General features: G+C 38.0%; 1 protein-coding gene and 1 pseudogene across 5 annotated transcripts in view; one reads left to right on the top strand and one right to left on the bottom strand.

The window, feature by feature from the left end:
- Positions 1–10,144, bottom strand: part of LOC105496833 (high mobility group nucleosomal binding domain 3) — a 32,151-nt gene extending 22,007 nt beyond the window's left edge. For all 5 annotated transcript variants that reach the window (XM_011767441.3, XM_011767440.3, XM_011767442.3 and 2 more), the window contains exon 1: positions 9,990–10,144. In XM_011767441.3, the coding sequence (XP_011765743.1) occupies positions 9,990–10,004 (15 nt within the window). In that variant the 5' untranslated portion in view covers positions 10,005–10,144. The remainder of the gene's footprint in view (positions 1–9,989) is intronic.
- The window catches only part of LOC105496837 (ADP/ATP translocase 2-like), a 142,195-nt pseudogene continuing 132,433 nt past the window's right edge, over positions 9,098–18,859 (top strand).

Below are 18,859 nucleotides of genomic sequence, written 5' to 3'. Positions count from 1 at the left end.
TTTGTGTTAGTGGTCTTAATTTCAAAACTGGGTGCAGATCTGGGATTCTAAGAAAAGCAAAAGCCTTCCAGCTTGGGAAATGCTTTAACCTGTAGCCCTAGCCAAAGAGCAAAGGATATGTAAAGGAGTGCTTCCTATTCTCCATCATTCATGAGCCTCTTGAAATAACAATGAACAATAACCTATTAAAAATAGTTTATGTTGAGTTGAACAAAATTTTAGTACTATTCTGGGTTTTTAAAAAGTCAGACACACAGATCTGGTTGTTTTTATCTCCGTATTAAAACCAAAAACATACACCAAACCATCTATAATTTTTTGTAGTACTTTACATGTTCAGCGTGCTTCCATATGGTTGTTGAATTTGATGCTTTCAATATTTCTGAGATGAACAGGAGCACAGTCTTAATATTTCCATTGTACAGATGAAGAGTAGAGCTTCCAAGAGGTCAAGTGACCTTCCCGAGGTAAAAAGTGGCAGAATTCACACTAGACCAAAGTCTCTGTATTGTTATACCGGGGCTCTTAAAAGAGATGTTACCAGATGGTTACTTTATTATTTTCCTGTTTGCTCGGACATACATTAACTTCTGGCAAATGGTAAACACAGTTACAATGTTCCTTGTATTTTTGCAAAACTAATCAGCTGGCTGTAATGTGATCTACATATGGTTGCTTAAGGGGAAATAAGATTAAAAATTGTAATTAAGGGGTAAAGTAATGAGTAGTCAGAATGCAGTTTGTTAAAAAATGTATTAAATAAAATACATATGGAACTTAAGGAGTCTTTAAAGCTTCATATTTTGATCACTTTGTCTTTAGTACGTTTATCTCCCATATACATCATGCCTTACTTTTCATACCATGAATTTCTACAATGTAGAACTTAACTAATTCTGTCCAATATTATAAAAACATCCACAGTTTACACCTAAGAGACAAAAAAAGAGCAAAAAGTAAAAGAAATAAGGAAACGAATACCTCTTAGTGTAGATTTTGTATTTCATTGCATGGGGTCAAAATAATCAAGATACAATTTTAAAATATCACTTGTACATTTAAAAAATAACACCTATAATAAAACATTAGTCAATTGATAATCTAGAACACCTAAATAAAAATCCATCCAGTCCTAGGTCCAGTAGATATTCGTAGCTATTAAGCTTTTATTCTTGACGAGTTCCAAAAACAAAAGCATCTACTTATTTTTTAAACCCAGTCCCTAAGTAATGATAGCTTAATATTTACATTAAAATCCCTCAATATACTGTATAATATGTAAGCGTAAATACATGTTCCTGTTCACAAGGGAGTATTCCCATTATTCCATATATAGCAAATTGATGAAGACAATATATCATGGAAATAGCAAATCCAGCAGTTCACGGTAGAATCTGAGAAAATTATAAACAGTCAGACTTTTAATACTCAAAACAATCAATACTTAGGTGAGGAAACTGCATATGTGTATCTTGTATATAACCCTACAGTCCACTAGTTACTGAAATACCTAGAAGACTTCATGGTAATGCTCCTCTCTTACCAAGAAGAGAAGTGGACCCTGAGGCCAGCCTTAAGGCAGGATCACAAATAATAATGACTTGTTGGGTAACTTTCTTTCTATGACTGGCATTTAGAAACCATGGCACCAGCCTATATTGTAATAAAGATATTTTAAACAAATGAACACTCATGTTTACGTAACTCTTGATTCCTCCATGTTTCATTCATTAGGCACTGTAGTTAAAATAAAAATACATGTGGTTATTAGAAATAAACATATGCAGAAAGTATTATGGTGTGATAGTTAACAGCAAAATTCCTCAGTAAAACAGGGCTTGGTTAGAATGCTGGTTCTATCACTTCCTAGCTGTGTTACCCAGAGGAAATTTGTTAATCTCACTAAATCCCAATATTTTCCCCTGTGTTTGAGAAAGGCTGCAGGGCTCACTGGTTAAGATCACAGGCTCTGGAGCCAGACTTCAGGAGTGAAATCACAACTCAGCCATTCCTTATCACAGGTGCTTTGGGGGAAGTCTGTTAACCTCTTGATGCTTCAATTTTCTCATATGTAAAATGCGAACCAGAAGAGGACACACCTTACTGGGTGGTTGGAAGAATTAACATTATTAATGCAAAGTGCTAAGAACAGTCTGACTCATAGAAAGAGACCATCTTCTTAGCTGTGAGATGAAACTGCTTCATTAAACTGTTGTGAGAATAAAATGAAAAATGAAATGAATAATACTTCCCTTGCATTTATTTCTAATAATTTCACATTTTTATTTAAACTAAGGTGCATTATGAATATAAAACACATATATCAGGTCTAGCACACCCAGGCATTCAAGAAATAGCTCGATTTTGATATTCATTCAATTTTAATAGTAGTAAGTATATTTGTGTTAATTACTGACATACATTTCTCTTAAAATATTAAATTTTGGAGCCAATTTTGAAATTTAAAACCATTTTTCTATCTTCCTACTTCTGATTGTGCACATCATTTACTTTATGTGTGACTGAATACGTATGTGCCTTGGGCATATCTCAATAGCCCTGTCTCTGGATATGCCCACAAGGTAGAAGAATACTGGATTCAATAAATAGCTTGACAAAGAACCCCTACGTGATTTGACTGAATTCTTCTAAGAAGACAGTGAAATGTACAGTAAGTAAGTAACCAGTGAAAAGGAATTCAACATTTTGATTTGGTTTGTTAACTTCGACAGTGATTTTTAAATTATTCAGGAGACTAACAACATATTTCAACACACTAGGTACTGTGAAAGCAGACAGCTTAAATGCTGTTTATTTCAGTCACCATTTCCAAATTGTACCCTGCAGGAAAGTGGAATAATATATTTAACTCTGTTGTAAACAAAAGCAATGTTTTAGGAGAAAAATATAGGAAAAGAGGATCACTTGGTAACTGATCTTCCAAGGGAATTTTAATGTTATATGAAGATATTTTTAAACATACTTTTTTCCGTGAGAAAAATCAACCATGTAAAAATGCACAAGATTAAAGCTTATGTTCTTTCAAAAACACTCCATTTGTTATTTGGTGATTAAACATGTATTCCTATAATTGCAGTGAATTTGACATCAGGGTGGGATCCGCTTGCTCCCCACTACTCACTGTGTGCACCATTTGTCATCCCACAAAGTGGAGGCCTAGTGCTTGTTAGGAGCCTGTGATTCTCTTAATAATTAAAATTCTCATCATCACAACAAACATCCATTGACTGTTTTACACCTATCAGGCACTGGGCTAAGTTCTTTGTATTCACCATCTCAATTAATTCTCATAATAATGCAATGAAATAGAGCATACAATTATTCCATTTTACAGATGAGGAAACTGAATCTAATAATTAGAGAATTGGAACTTAGCAGCTTAGGGAGAGGTTAAGGAACCCACCTTAGACCATATAGCTAATAAAACACAGCGAATGCCAGAACCATACTGGAGTTGCTCCCACTATATGAAATATTAAACCTACTTACTATAAAATGATTAAATTTATTACTTCCTTCCTTTGAAAACAATTTATTCATCCATTTGTTCTACAAATATCTACACTACCTGTGCTGGGTGCTATGGGGGATGAAAGGAAGATCAGAGCCATGAATGACTTCACGGTAAAGTCAAATTAGGATTACAAAACCAAATTAATTCAAAAATAGGTAATTAATCAAATAACTTGTGCTGATTTAGACACATGGCTCAGACAACTTCTTAAACACAATAGGGTGGTTAAAAGATATAACCCCCAACCTTTTTAACCAAACAACACTCTTTATCAGTGTTTCTACTTTGGACATTCAGCCTGGACAAACCTTTGAATGCTCATAGCTTCTTTTGTGGCTCATTATCACTTTCTGGCATGAATTACAAATACTTGTGTATGTGCTCTACCTATCCTAGCAGACTGAAAAATCCTTAAATACAAGGGCATTTACTCATTCAGGTTGAAAAAAACAGTAATTTTTTATTTAATTTCCCAAGGTGATGGTATCTTGCATAAAGGTGATGCCCAATGAATGTTTAACATGGACTGAATGAATAAATAAATGTACAGCCCTACCATTTTGGAGCCTTTACTCAAATATAGATTCCATATCAATATTTAACTCAATCAAATGCAGCAAGCATTTATGGATGTCAGGCTCTTTCATATTCAGACTGGGAAACTCAATATTGCTAAGAAAGCAAGTCTTTCCTGACTGATTTATAGATTCAATTCAATCTCTATCAAAATAATGGCAGGCTTTTTTTTTTTTTTTTTTTTTGTAGAAATGTATAAGGTGATTCTAAAATTTACATGAAAACATAAAAGACCGAATAGCTAAAAACAATTTCGGGAAAAAATAACAAAAAGTGAAGGACTGACATTACCAGATTTAAAATCTTACTATGAAACCAAATAATCAAGATACTAAGATAGCGTAGTTTTTAAATTTTTTGTAGAGATGATATCTTGCTATGTTGCCCAAGCTGGTCTCAAACTCCTGACCTCAAGTGATCCTTCTGCCTCAGCCTCTCAAGCTGTTGGGATTACAGGTGTGAGTCACTGCACCTAGCCAAGATAGTATAGCATTGGTATAAGAGAAGACATACAGGCCATAGAACACAATTGAGTGTCCAGAAATAAAGTTTTACATTTATGAAGGAGCTTCAACAAAGGTACGTAGGCAATTCAGTGGAGAAAGGATGGTCTTTTCACCAAATGGTGCTGAGATAATTGGATTTCTACCAGCAAAAAAAGAATTTAAAACCTTATGTCATACGATACACAAAATTAACTCAAAATGGATAACACACCTAAATATAACAGTGAAAAGTATAAAACCTCTAGGAGAAAATATCCGTAAGCTTGAATTAGGCAAAGATTTATTAGATATAACACTAAATGGATTTCATCAAAAGTAAAAACTTTTGTTCTTCAAAAGACATCATTAAGAAAAAAAAATATTTTAAAGTCACAAACTGGGAGAATATATCTATGAATCATATATCTGATAAGAGACTTGTATCTCAGACTTATAAAGAACTCTTTCAATAATAAGACAACCCAATTAAAAATGGGCAAAATATCTGAATAGACATTTCACATATGATACACGTTATGCTAGTAAACACATGAAAAGATGCTTGTCAGTAGTTATTACAGAAATACAAATTAAAATTCATCAGAATCTCTATAAGCAAAAAATCAACAATACCAAGTATGAACAAGTATGTTGAAACTAAAACTCATGCACTTTGGAAAACAGTTTGGAGGTTCCTTAAAATGTTAAACATAGACTTTCAAACCAACTGCCACTTCAACTCTTAGAAATCTTCCCAAGAAAAATGAAAATATATGTCCATGCAATAACTATTTACAAATATCCACAGCAGCATTATTTATAATAATCCAAACCCAGAACAATCCAAATGTCCACCAACTTGTGAAAGGATAAACAAAAACACTAATATATCCATACAATGGAATACTATTGGACAATAAAAAAGGATGATGTACTGATACATGCTACAACACAAACTGATCTCAAAAACATCATGCTGAGTGAAAAAATCAGTCAAAAAGACTACATATTGTATCATTTCTTTCATATAAAATTTCCAGAAAAGGCAAATCTAGACACAGCAAAAGTACATTAGTGCCTGGGGCCAGGCTGGGAGTGGGGATTGGCTAAAAACTCTATGAGGGACCTTTGTGGAATGATGGAAATGTCTCAAAACTGGATTATGATAATGGTTGCACAACTCTATACTTTACTAAAAATCACCGAATTGTATACTTTCAATGGATGAATGGACTTTATAGTAAGTAGATTATACTCAACAAATGTTTTAAAGGAAATTATACTCTCATAATTGAGAGTGCTGAGTGTCTTTATCCCTCAGCACTAGCCAGTAGGTACTTTTAATCTTTTTTTAAACCAGATTGGTTATTTTAAAAATTATGTCTCATTATTCTTAATAATGTACATTTCTTTGATTTCTAGTAAAACTAAACATTTTTGTCTACTTGAGTCTTCATTATTTTCCTATAAAGGTATACATCTTTTCTATAAGGAAATGTGAAATACTATCTTTTTAAAATAGCAAACATTTTTCAGTGATATGTGGTACAAATATTTTTTCCCAGTTTTTCATAAATTTAAACATTTTGTTAAGTTTTTTCATATTGAAATATTCATTTTCATGTAGCCAAATTTGTCTGTGTTTTCATTTACAATTTCTGTTTTTGGTGTTATGACAAGTAATACTAATTTCAAAATTAACTATCACAAACCTTGATCATGGTTAGTTAAGCATCCACTGTGCTAATAAGCCCAATGCTACTGCTACTGGGCCTTCCATTTTAAAGAAACAGATAAAAACCTAATTTTGAATTTCAAAGCTACAGGCAGATGGGCTTTCCTTCCTTAAACCTTTATTTTAAGTGTCAAGAGACATGACTGTTTACATGCTCCATTCATGGAAAACTGCCTCATTAGAGAATTTCTGATGTGATACACTAGACATTTAAAATAGTTCTAGTGATAAGGAACAGGAAAATATTAATAAAAAGAAAGATGTAAACATGTCTCCTGTTGCTAATCATGCCAGGACTGTGATTCTAGGCCTCGCTGGCTCATGTCTCCGTAGAACATCAAATCATCACATAACAACATGACCACTGCGGGCATTTGTGGATGTCTGGCCAGAACAGTCTAGAACTCCATCACTCATTGTTTCACTACTGAGTCCATGAATGTTATCAATTCCCCTGTAATTCCACTCACCCACCACCCATTACCTAATAAATACAGGAAACTGACATCTATATCTCAAAAACTTACAGATTAATATGCACTGAAGAACTCTTCACTAAGTGCTTACTACTTCACAAAATACTATAGCATTTATAAAAAAACCACTTGGCTTAATGTAGCTATGACTATCACACACAAAGATACACATAAAACTTACAAAGAAATGTCATAAGAACATTTTAATATTAATTGAAATGATATTGCAGCCCTGAAGCTGCAAAACTGAGGCCTGGTCATGTTAAGATACAATCAGGAGACACATTTGAATACCTGGTAACAAAAAATGACTCTGACTTCTTCTTTGTATATTTGAGTCCTGCCCACACTTTTAAGACCAGCCTAAAGTGAACTTTCCTTATCTATCCTACCGGTTGTGGAATCTGAATCTGTACACATTCTGGAACATAGACACAGTTCTAATGTTATTCAACTGTTTTGTGCTGCTAGTCTTATCACCTCATTGAATTAAACACAAGTTCCAAGAGGGCAAAAACTGTAATGTCCCTACAGCATTACAACAGGGCAAGATTCCAGATGTTTTCACTGACTTTATCTGTACCACTTCTTGCTCTGCAGAACAACTTACTCAGATGTTCATTAAATAACATTTCTTGATTTCTAGGGAAAGTTGATACAGGGGGCTAAGAAGGCAAAAAAAGTACTATGGAGACATTTTTAAGGCTTATTACATTGTTTCTTTAGACAGTTTCTAAAGAACTGTCTGCTCTACAAGAAATCAAGAAAAATACTGTGTAGTATGTAAATGCTTTGGCAGTTACCCCAGCTTTAAAGATCTTGAAGAGCTACGCATGGATTGTCTCCAGTTCTTTTTTGTATCTAAGCAGGCTTTACCTAATGACAAGGGTTCTTCACATAAGTTCCAGTGAACTTCAGGATTCCATGAGGCTGCTCTAAGATTTGACTGATAGGATGGGATGGCCATGATAGCTGTGTTTAATCTGAGGTTGTTCCTGCCCAGGTACAACCTGGTCGTTAGGCTTCAGGTATAGATGGAAAGTCTTCCTATTAATCAAGGAGAGATTTTCCATCACCGGAGAACACTCTGATGTCCTGAGGGATGATACACAGGTGCCTGTACAGTTTTGCCCCTAGTCTCAGGACCATTGGCTAGCTTATGTATGGGGGTTCCCTGCCTTCCAGGGAAACAAAACCATAATTGTTATTTTACTGTTTTTTGTTTGTTTGTTTTTTCCTTCCCTCTGTCTGCTTGAGAGAGGTAGAGAGGGGAAGTAAGAATAATGGTTTCAGCAACTCTGGCCCTTGGATAAACAACAAGGAAGGGTTCCATAGTCAGGGTCCATTATACATAAAGTGTGCACACCTAACCTACTGTTTATGTAAACATTTGTTTAAAATTCCCAGGAAAAAAGGATGGCCCCCAGCTCACTTACTCTGTAACCCATATCTTGATGATTAGTTCCTTTGTCTCTACTAGAATTTCCAACCCATCATTAACCATCAGTCAAAATGCTGAAAATGGTGACATCACTTAATATCCTAATTCTAATAAAACAGGGCTAGAAAATACCTTCATAAAATTTAAGTTTAAATAATAAATCTCAAGTATTAGTGCTCTTAATATGCCATCTGTCTTCTTAAACTGGGAGTACCTTTGGATTTCCTTAATTCCTCTTGACCCACCCTTTCGTAAATGAGTACGATATGGGTGAGAATAAGACTTTGGCATCTATAGCATCTGATTAAATCTTTACTAGTAGTTATTGGTTGGTGAGATGCGGGGCAATTTATGTCTTTAAGTTCCAGCTGAATGGGGGTAACACCGCTCAAGCTGTTTTCAGGATTAAATGAGATAATGCAAGTCAAATTGTGCACAGCGTGAGGCACACAGTATGTGCAGAACAAACTCTGAGACTTTTGAACACTTCCAATTATTATCATTTTTAAAAAGTGGAGTAGGAGACAAGTTTCCACCCAATTCTTAATAATAACGTATAAGAAGGGAAAAGCTTTTGAATTTTTAAAACTTCAGCATTTTAAAATAATGCAGTCACTCTTACACACAAATTAGTCCATGTTCTTCGATAAAGCAGGATACTAGGTGTAATTTTGCTTCAAATTTAATACCCGCACTGGTTGACACTGCTGGAAACACTGAGGCTGGCAGTGGGAGGGTGCAAAGCACTTACTTAGGAACCAGCCATCACACACTGGTTTCTCAGGGAGGAGGAAAGCCTTCTCTCCCCTCCCTGGGACAAGTCGAAGCCCCACCCCGAGGGAGATTTGAGTCCCCGAATGTGGTAGTTGGTGTCCGGGGCCTGCGCAGAAGGGGACAGTCCGCAGGGGGCGGAAGACAAGACAAAAATGACTCCAGTTCGCTATACGCGCAGAGAGGCGGATAGCGCGCGGACCCCGCCTTCCCCAACCGAGCGTGAGTTCCAGTCGCTGGGGAGGACCTGGTGGCCCCCTGACCTTGGACGAGCCATACTGGACGCCCCAGCGCCGTCCCGTCTTCCACGCTGCCAACTCCGCTGCTCCCGCCCCGAACTGCGGGTAGGTCCAGGCCGCCAGGCCCCGCCTCGCTGGCCCCAGCCCTGATTGACACTGGAGTTGGTACATACGGGTCTGCCGCGGAGGCGAGCAGGAGGGTGAGCGCTATTTTAAACATGGCTTTCTCTCTCCCTTAGCCTCGAAGCCACCGCGGCGCACCTAGCCCACGGGCACAGCCGCATGGGAATAATCTCAACATTTGCCTGATTTATTTTCTTCCCTCTCCATACGCTTGTACTTGTTTTTCTCCTCTCGCTGTTTTCCCTTCACACTAATTCGCAACCTGGCAGTTTGCAAAGAGGAAACTCCCTTTTGGAATAGAAAGCCTCTTTTGCTTCTTGTTGTTGGGGGTGGAAAACATTCCAGCGTGAATGAGTTCAAAAAGAGGGGAAACCGCGTCACTGGACAGAAAGTAACATTAAGAGATCGATGAGGACGGGGCAGGGGGGGCGGGGGAGAGAGGGAGAGAGGAACGTCTGCAACAGGCATCTAAAAACAAGCGTGGAGGAGCAAAGAGATTCCCAATCCCCGGGTTACCACCGCGCGCGTTCTGCGCGAGCCATTGCAATGCCAGGATTTACTGTAAGCACAATTTGAAGGCTTTTGAAATCTTTTTTGGTAAGACTTACCTTTCTCTTCGGCATAATGACTATGTCGGTGAAGGAAAAAGTAAAGCAACGGGCTGGAACTGCTGGCGCCGCCGCTGGATGCTGCCTCTGCCGCTGCAGCTGCTCACGCGCAGGGCACGACGTAGCCCGGCCTCTTCGACCTGCACCTCCGCGGCTCCCTCCGGGGGCCCTCTGCTAGCCTCCCTGCTGCTCCAATGAGGAGCCCCGCCAGCCAGCCGCGAGGCCCCATTGGCTGAGGCAACGTTCTAAATTCCACGAGGGCACGCCCACCTCCGCGCGCGGTACGCGCTGTTGTAGTTTCCACTTCACCGAAAAAATCTGCCTGGCGACTGAGCATGCCCAGTTCAACTAGTAGCCTCCAGGCCACACAATCCTGAAGTTTCATTGTTTCGCTGCTCTCTCTTTGAGATTGTAAGAATAAGAACAGTGTGTGCCTTCATAGGAAGGAAAAAGTAAGAATGAATACGTAAACTTTATAATGTAAATATATACAAAGCAGTTACTTCATACATTTCCTACCCATAAAGGCTTTTAGTGACTGTTACATGATGGGAACCTGTAAAGCGTGGGAAGGTACTCTCTTCTGGAAGAGCGTGGCAACCTCTAAAGGCCTCAGTTTCCCCCTCTAGATATATAGTGACAATAGTCCCTAAAATCACTTAGCTCTAATTTTCTAAAATCTGTGATTATAAATCACTCACTAACTCAACCAACTTCAAACTAGATGTGAAGACGAATAGGACATGCTTGTTATGGAAATTAAGAAAAGAAATAAGGTAAAAACTGATTATTTTATATTTGAAACATATATTTGAATGACACCTGTCATGTTACACGTTATGCATAATGTTTCTCAAAGTTCTGCAAGGCATAAAATGAGCATTACAAAGGTATTTCTGAATTCATTTTATGAGAACAGATTTACTCTGATACCAAAACCAGTGAAAGACTTCAAAAGAAAAGAGACTTACAGACCAATATCGCTCATAAACAGACACAAAAGTCATGAACAAAATTTTAGTAAATGAAACTCAACATTTAAAGGGACAATACATCATGACCTGTGGGGCTTATCTTGGGAATGCAAAGCTGCTTTTTTAAAATCTGAGAATCAATCAATGTAATTGGCAGAATTAATAGAATAAAGGGCAAAAACAATCCTTTCAGCAGATGCAGGAAAAGTGCTAGTGAATGGGTAAGCAAATTGTGATGAGCACATACAGTGGAATACTACTCAGCAATAAAAAGGAATAAATTTTCCTACATGGATGAATATCAAAAACAAAGTGCTGTATGAAAGAAGCCAAATAAAAAAGACGACACTGAATGATTTCATTCATATGAAATTATAGAAAAAGCAAAATTGGACAAAGTTAGTTTCAGAATCATCTTAGCAGGCAAAGCTCACATTGTAGGAAAATGTGTTGAAGCCTTACATTATGAATATGGCCAAATCCATTTTGGTAACAAAGAGGCTGCAAATATATATTAAAAATATCATCGAGCAATGAAGTTTAATATTTCACTTTTTCTTTAGTGATTTTCAGAATACATTAATTGATCTAGCATACTCCAGAGGTGGTTAATTACTTTCTTTTTTGGAACATCTTTATGAACTCATGGATTTTTACATATTTGGTGTGCATCAGTGTATTGCTATCATTATTATTACCTTTTTAATGCTCCTTTATCACATCTTAGCCAATGCATGCCCTTTCAAATTAGTGCTTGTGTCCTTTTGACATGATCTGAATTATTTTTGATAGATTCCCTGTTCTCGGGCATTCAGTGAATGACAATAGTATACTGAAATGAACTAAGATAAAAACTAATTACTTACAGCTAGATAAAAATTTACAGGTTAATAATTTTATCCTTAAAATATTATTTTAATGAAGATGTCTTGCAAGAGATTAATTTGCTAAGTGCTTGATAGTTAAATAAAAAAAAAGTCAGTGAAAACATTTTTAGTAAGATATGTGTGAGAAGGATATTGAGTAGCACTTGCAATCTGGACCGGACGGCTATTTTTCTTTAGAGAGATGGAAAGGTGCCACAACAAAGGTAGTGCTAACATGAAAAATAACTCAGAAAATTGGCTTCTTTGTTAATTTTTTTTTCAAAACCAAACAGATCAACAACAGCAAACAAAATTGTGAATGTTTTTACTGCACACAACAAAAATGCTACAGTGAAACTGAAGCTTGCTTGTTGGATAAGGAAAGCTGATTGTGAGGACTTTGAGTCCTTGGAATCTTCAGTTCATTTACAAGTTATGAAAATAACAGCTTTGGTTGAAAAACAACAGCATCGCTTATCTTTCCTTTGATGTAGATTGCACCTGACTGAGCACTACTCTAGGAAATGAAGTGTTCTCTTCAAGGTAGCTTGAAGGCTACCTTTGGTAGCCTTCAAGATCTAGGAATGTCAGAGCAAGCCTGTACTGGTGGCCCTGGAGGTAAGAGGAGTAGGCAAAGAGAATGATTTGGTGGGTAGCTAGAATTCTAGGTTAAGAGATAAAGACATCTGGGCAGAAATGAGCATGTCACATATAAGACAGTGAGGAGGTCAAGCTGGTAAGAAGTACAGACTCATTTGTTTATCACTATATTCCACTGAGCATTTCTACTACTTTGGAATATCAGCCTCTAAGACAGTAAAAGTAGGATGCATCTTAGCTATCTTAGCTATCGTAACTAAGGTAGACCTGGATAAATTAATGGGAGTTACTGACGAAGAAAGAAAGAAAAAAAAAATAGTGAACAAACTTGTTTTCCAATTCCAGCTCCTCTCCTCTTTTTTCTTACTCAAAACTGTTGGAACTGTACACCTACTTCACATTTTTCAAACAGCAGGGCAAAACCATTTATGGTGTCATGACTATCATTAAGGAAAAGAAAGAGATAGAGACATTGACACACACACACACACACACACACACACACACAGAGAGAGAGAGAGAGAGAGAAATAGAGAGAGAGAGAGAAGGAAGGGAGAAGGGAAGGATAAGAAAAGCAAAGAAAGGGCCAAGCATAGAAAATATCAGAGTGTATTTCACATCGTAAAGGTAAGTAATGTTTCATAAGATAATTGTTTCCATTTTCCATATGTGCTCATATAACACATACACAACACACATATGTATGTGTGTATGTTGAATTGTGACATGAAATATATTTTTAGTATGGTCTTGGTCAAAAAAATTGAATGCCACTGCTAATGAATATTGTGACTCTTTGACGTTCCAAAACAAATGCTTAATATTATTATTTTTTTTTAGAGGTAGGATCTCACTCTGTTGCCCAGGCTGGCATGCAGTGGCACAATCATAGCTCACTGCATCTCAGACTGTTGGGCTAAAGCGATCCTCCTGCCTCAGCCTCCTGAGTAGTTATATAGGTGCAGGCCACCACACCAGGCTTAGAGGAAGTTTTCAAAGGAAAGAATGACTTCCAAATCACCTCCCTCTTGAACTGTCCCTCTTTTCCTCTTTCAGGCAGACACAGGCAGGGTCCCTTAGGCTTTTGCTGTAAGTAATGACAAATTACTGGAGAAGTCAGACTCAGAATCTACACATTATTGCTTCTGATAGTTGCAACTGAACACCTACTTTTCATTTTTCAGACAGCAGGGCAAAACAAATGATAGGCATGACTATCATTAAGGCAAAGAAAGAGACAGAGACATAGACAGACACACACACACACACACACACACAGAGAGAGAGAGAGAGAGAGAGAGACAGACAGACAGACAAAGGGAGAAAGGAAGAAAGGGGAAAAGTGAAAATGATAATGTGTTGCTTCTGATAGTTTGTAATTCCAGATTAAGTTACTATTCTTCCATAAATAGGCCAAAAAAATATGCAGTGAAGAATTCAGGTATGTAATAAAACAACATCAAAAACAACAAATACGAGATGGCAAAAGAATATTTTGTTTGTATTTTCCAGTCAAGTCTCTACTTTGATTGGGTGCTAACTTTTGAAGAGACCAAGGTTAGTTTTTACAAAGCAACAAGAAGAGTCCAAGAACCAATGGTCCCAAATCAAATGAGCTGCCTGATAATAGTGCAGATCCCCAGGCCCCAACCCCAAGGTATTGAATGGCTAGGCTTGGAAATCTGCATTTTCAAACAAGCTTTTCACATGTTACTTACACTATAATTTGAGGACTAGAGTAATTAATAGACTAGGCCCTTGCTCTCAACAAATATTTGCTGAATGCCAGTACCTGGATTCTGATGACAGAGATCTATAAAAGCCTGTGGAGTTCTCAACACACTTCCAGAGCAGGAGCATAATTCTGTGGGTGAAACTTGCCCCACAGACCTCACTTTGTGCTTTTGCTCCATCTCAGTTTTGCTGGGCACAACTTGTTGATTTCACATTCTTCCTTTTCTCTAGTTGCAAGGAACCTGAAGAGTGATTAAAAACTGCACACATCCAGATACCTAGAAGTGTCTTCTTCCCAGGCAGCCCTCTAGGCAGCTCCTTGGGCCCCTGGGAGATGAAAATCCCTGACCCCAAATCCTCAAAGGGAACTTACCTTGGCCAAAGCCCTATAAGCCACACCCTTTCAAGGCTAAATGTCAATGATTGCGTAAGCATAACTCACAACTGCATTAATAGCAAGAGGAACCAGGGCATTCTGTGACCTTCCAAGAAAACCACTCTTTGTGTTCCCAACCTTCAATCAAATTTAATATTTGTGCAGATGCTTTACCCCAGGTATGTTTTACACAGTTTTCCTACCCCCGGTACTTTTCAGGTTCAATCTCTGTGCTATTTACCTCTCCTTCTTGCTCCTGCTGCTTAAACTCACAGGAGTGTGATTAATTTGCTTTTTGTAGTTCCCAAATGACAATTTTGGGATGAATTAGATATGCTCAGTATAGATATGTTCAGATAGAACCAGGGATTGGGCTACATTGGTTTAGCCATTCCTTTTTGTCAGATTGTTAGCATGGCTGGTGCCAAGAGCCATCCGGGCTCAAGGAGGTGAGAAAGTTAAGGGAAGGAAATCCCCAAAGTTCATGGTGAGGACACAGCAAAGTAAGGACTCCATCCCATCCCCTTAGGTAAAAAGCCACAAGCTGCAAGGTGCCAAAGACCAATTAGTGGTTGTTGCAGAGCTCTCTGACTGAATTGCACATTCTCATAAACTACTGTCAGTGCCAGTATACTCTCAAATAGGGCCACACCCTCTTCTTTAAGCTATAGTGATTTTGACTACCTATTTTTGGTGTCTTCTGCATGTCCTTCAAATCTCAGAATCCCTGGGAGCTTGGAAGGAACATCCAGTAACCCCATCTCTGTCACTACTCTCAGTGGTCTTGCCTTTCAGAGAGATCATACCATTTTCCTTTTCTCAATGAAAGCAAGAAAATGCTAGTTTGGGGAAATAAGAGTCGAATGAATCATTCTGAAAAATACTATGTAGCAACTGGAGATGATTTTCGGGTTAGCTTGGTTAATAACTCTTATAATTCTCAAGCACTAAGAAAGAGTTATCCAATAAAATGAGTTTGGCCAGGTCAGAATGAATTCTAGCCACAAGGCAATAAATTTTTGCCCAGCAGTGGAAAACTAGCCTGGAAATATGCCATAATCTTCAAGGCTGCTTATCTGCATAGGGTTTTTGTTGTTTTTAAAACACGGAATTGTGCTACTCTCACAGAAAATCTCTCATCCTTTTCCGCCTTCTCATTCCCACTCCTACTTCTGCTCTCTGGAATCTTAAGCAAATGCATTGTTTTTTCTTTTTTTTTCCCCCTAAATAATCCAATTTACCTCTTAACATGTCAAAAAAAATTAAGTTTTAACCATTTTAAAAATAAATGTTTATCAAAAAGTTTGGAATTTGCAGTCATAGGCATGAATTCAAACCTCAAGCTATTGAGCTAGCATTACATTACTTAACGTCTTTGAACCCTAGTTTCCTTATTGTAAAATGAGAAAAATAATGTCTATTCACGGCAGATACTGCTAGTTACCTGCCCAATATTCACACTAGCTTTCTTCCTACTAACAGAATTCTGATTTTGGCAATAGGTCTGGTCAAAACAAAACAAAACAAAACAGTCTTTAGTTCCTCCAGCTCCTGGCAGATAGAGGTTGCTTTGTGACACCTCTGAGACTAATGAAATATATGCAGAAGTCACAAGGTGGTTGTGTAAACAGCACCAAATAACAGGGCAAACCTAGCCAGGTAGCTAGATGCCTTGTGCCTTTGTTCTTCCTCTCCTTCTATCCTGGAAATTGCTAACAATGTCTGGAAGTAGAATAGCCATCTATGTCCAAAAAGAGAAGGGCCACAGTTCAGGGTGAAAGAGCAGAAAGGCAGGCCTCGAGGTCTCTGCAGTGGCCCCAGATTGTCCAGCTTTAGTCTACCTTTAATGTTTGGAAAATAAACATTGTGTTTGATCAAGACACTTTAAGTGGATGTTTGTGACATGCAGCTGAATACTATCTCTAACTGATACACTGCTTCATGGAATTGGTGTGAAAATTGAAGATGATAAACCACCAAACTATGGGAATATGCATATCCTGGAAGGATGATGCTTAACATATTTCGTTTGAAGCAAGTATATTATACTCCCCCTAAAATGATAAAAGAGACCACAGAAAATTTTTAACTTTTCCTGAATCCCTAAGGGCCTGATTATGAACAGTTAGCATAAACCTCTTAAAATTACTTTGAAGTAGGCAGGGATAAAAATGATTAAAAGAGGTATTTTATTGTTGCTATAGAACGGGATACTCCATAATATGGCCTGTTGCTATGTTTTACCAATGTAAATGGTGGATTGTTGCCCAACTCCATCTCAGTTTTAGTGTGACTCCCTTCACTCTAGATGCTGGAGTCCCCACTACAGCTGAGGTTCTGGATATAATTTGCATTTGGCTAATTAGATGCACTAGCATGAGGTATAGACAGTGGAGGTTAGGAAGAGGCCACACTTTTGCTACATCTGGTGTGTCTGCTGCTTCTTGTTTTCCTAAAAACAACATCAGCAAAGATCCCAGGCACCAGCATTGTGGATTCGGAGAGGCACGTCTCCCTGCATTCACTCTGTAGGCATAGACTGTAGCAGGTGAGATGTGATCTGAAACTGGCAGAGACTGGGGCTTTATGATTAAGAAAGTATTTTTATTCTTATGGAGTCCTGATACTAGTGGATTCCTGCTTGCAAAAGAGACACAGCTCCTTTGACGACCTTGTTCTGAGTGTGATTTTGGGAGACTTTTCTGAAAGCTCAACCTACAGTCTGTCTCTTTCGTCTTCTGAGCTATCCCATAGGCTATTGAATCTTTGAAACCTTTTCTCCTTAAATTAGATAGAGTGGGTTCTGTTCTGTACAACTGAATCCAGAACCACGGAGCTTCCTTTAGTGTTGCTTACCAAATATTTCCAGCTGTCAGAGACATACTTGGCTGGGCTCAATGGCTCATGCTTACAATCCAGCACTTTGGGAGGCCAAGGCAGGTGGATTGCTTGATCCCAGGAATTCGAGACCAACCTGGGAAATGTGGTGAAACCCCATCTCTACCAAAAATAAAAAACCCACAAATATTAGCCGGGCATGGTGGCATGTGCCTGTAGTCCCAGCTACTCAGAAGGCTGAGGTGGGAGAATTGCTTGAGCCAGAGAGGTTGTGGAGGTTGCAGTGAGATGAGATTGTGCCAGTGCACTCCAGCTTGGGTGACACAGCCTGACCCTGTCTAAAAAGAAAAAAAAAAAAAAAAAATCAAAGAACGACAACAACGAAAACAAAAAAAAGAGTCACACTCTCACTGGAGCTGATTATGGAAACAGATATTGGTATGGAGATTGCCAATGTGTTTCTTTCAGTGATCACAGTGAACAGAACCCTTCGAAGACCCCCTTCCAATGGACATAGAGCTGTCAAAGCTAAAAATGAACCTGTTATTTAAGCTGCTGAGATTTGAGGGAAATTTGTGTCTGCAGGATTTTCTATCTTATCCTGAAATGATATAAAACTTAGATCCTAAGAGAAAGGTTCTGCTTTAATAATAAAACGAACCCTAAAATGAGTGGCATTGGCTTAACAGCTGGTCAGAGGGAATCAAGAAAACTATTACTGAAGCCTGGAAGAATGGAAATTATTTTTCTAGTGGGGAAAACTTTGGTAAGACTATTGCCTACAGTAATTTGAAGGCAAAAGGCATATCTAATTTTGGGGAAGAGGTTGAAAACATATTATCATTACTGTTTATTGCCTATTATTAATTGTATTTAATAAGATATTATAAGAAAAAGATATGTTCAGAGAAGACTTGGTCAGTTTGTAAGGATAGATGAAAGAGATTTAGAGAATCTACAAAGTCAAGAACTTATAAGGTTGGAAAAGGCAACTGCCTCTCAGTCTAAATAATGAAAAGTAAAATCGATCCTTTGAGCAACAAAAGCACGTTAAAACTCAGCTTTGTGGCAAGGATCAGATCACTGATCATGAATTAAGGTGTGGTGCCCAGTCATTCCTTCAAGTAGACCAAATGGCCCAGAATGACTTACATTGGTTCATGGGAAAAGGCGTAGCTGTCACTGCTAGGTTCAAGGAATCTATAACTAGGGGAGAGGGGACAGAGGGAGAAAAGGGACAGGGAGGGAAAACAGAACTGCTAGAGCAAGAAAACACAGAAATATGGCAAATAAATATGTCTGGAAAGAAACATGCGAGTAAGTCAGAAGACAACCAAGGTTAATTTTGTAAGACAATTTTACTGCTAAACAAAGTCTCTAACCTGGATTAAATGTGATTGTTGCAATTTGAGACTTAACATGGCTCTTGGACTCTCCACCATTTATAGGCAGGAAGCAGGGTGCCTGTTCAGAGAAAGCTGA

Source organism: Macaca nemestrina, chromosome 5 (genome assembly GCF_043159975.1).
Source record: "Macaca nemestrina isolate mMacNem1 chromosome 5, mMacNem.hap1, whole genome shotgun sequence".
Classification (NCBI taxonomy): Eukaryota; Metazoa; Chordata; class Mammalia; order Primates; family Cercopithecidae; genus Macaca; species Macaca nemestrina.
The sequence above is the reverse complement of the archived record's forward strand: the minus strand, read 5'-3'. Positions and strand labels throughout refer to the sequence as shown.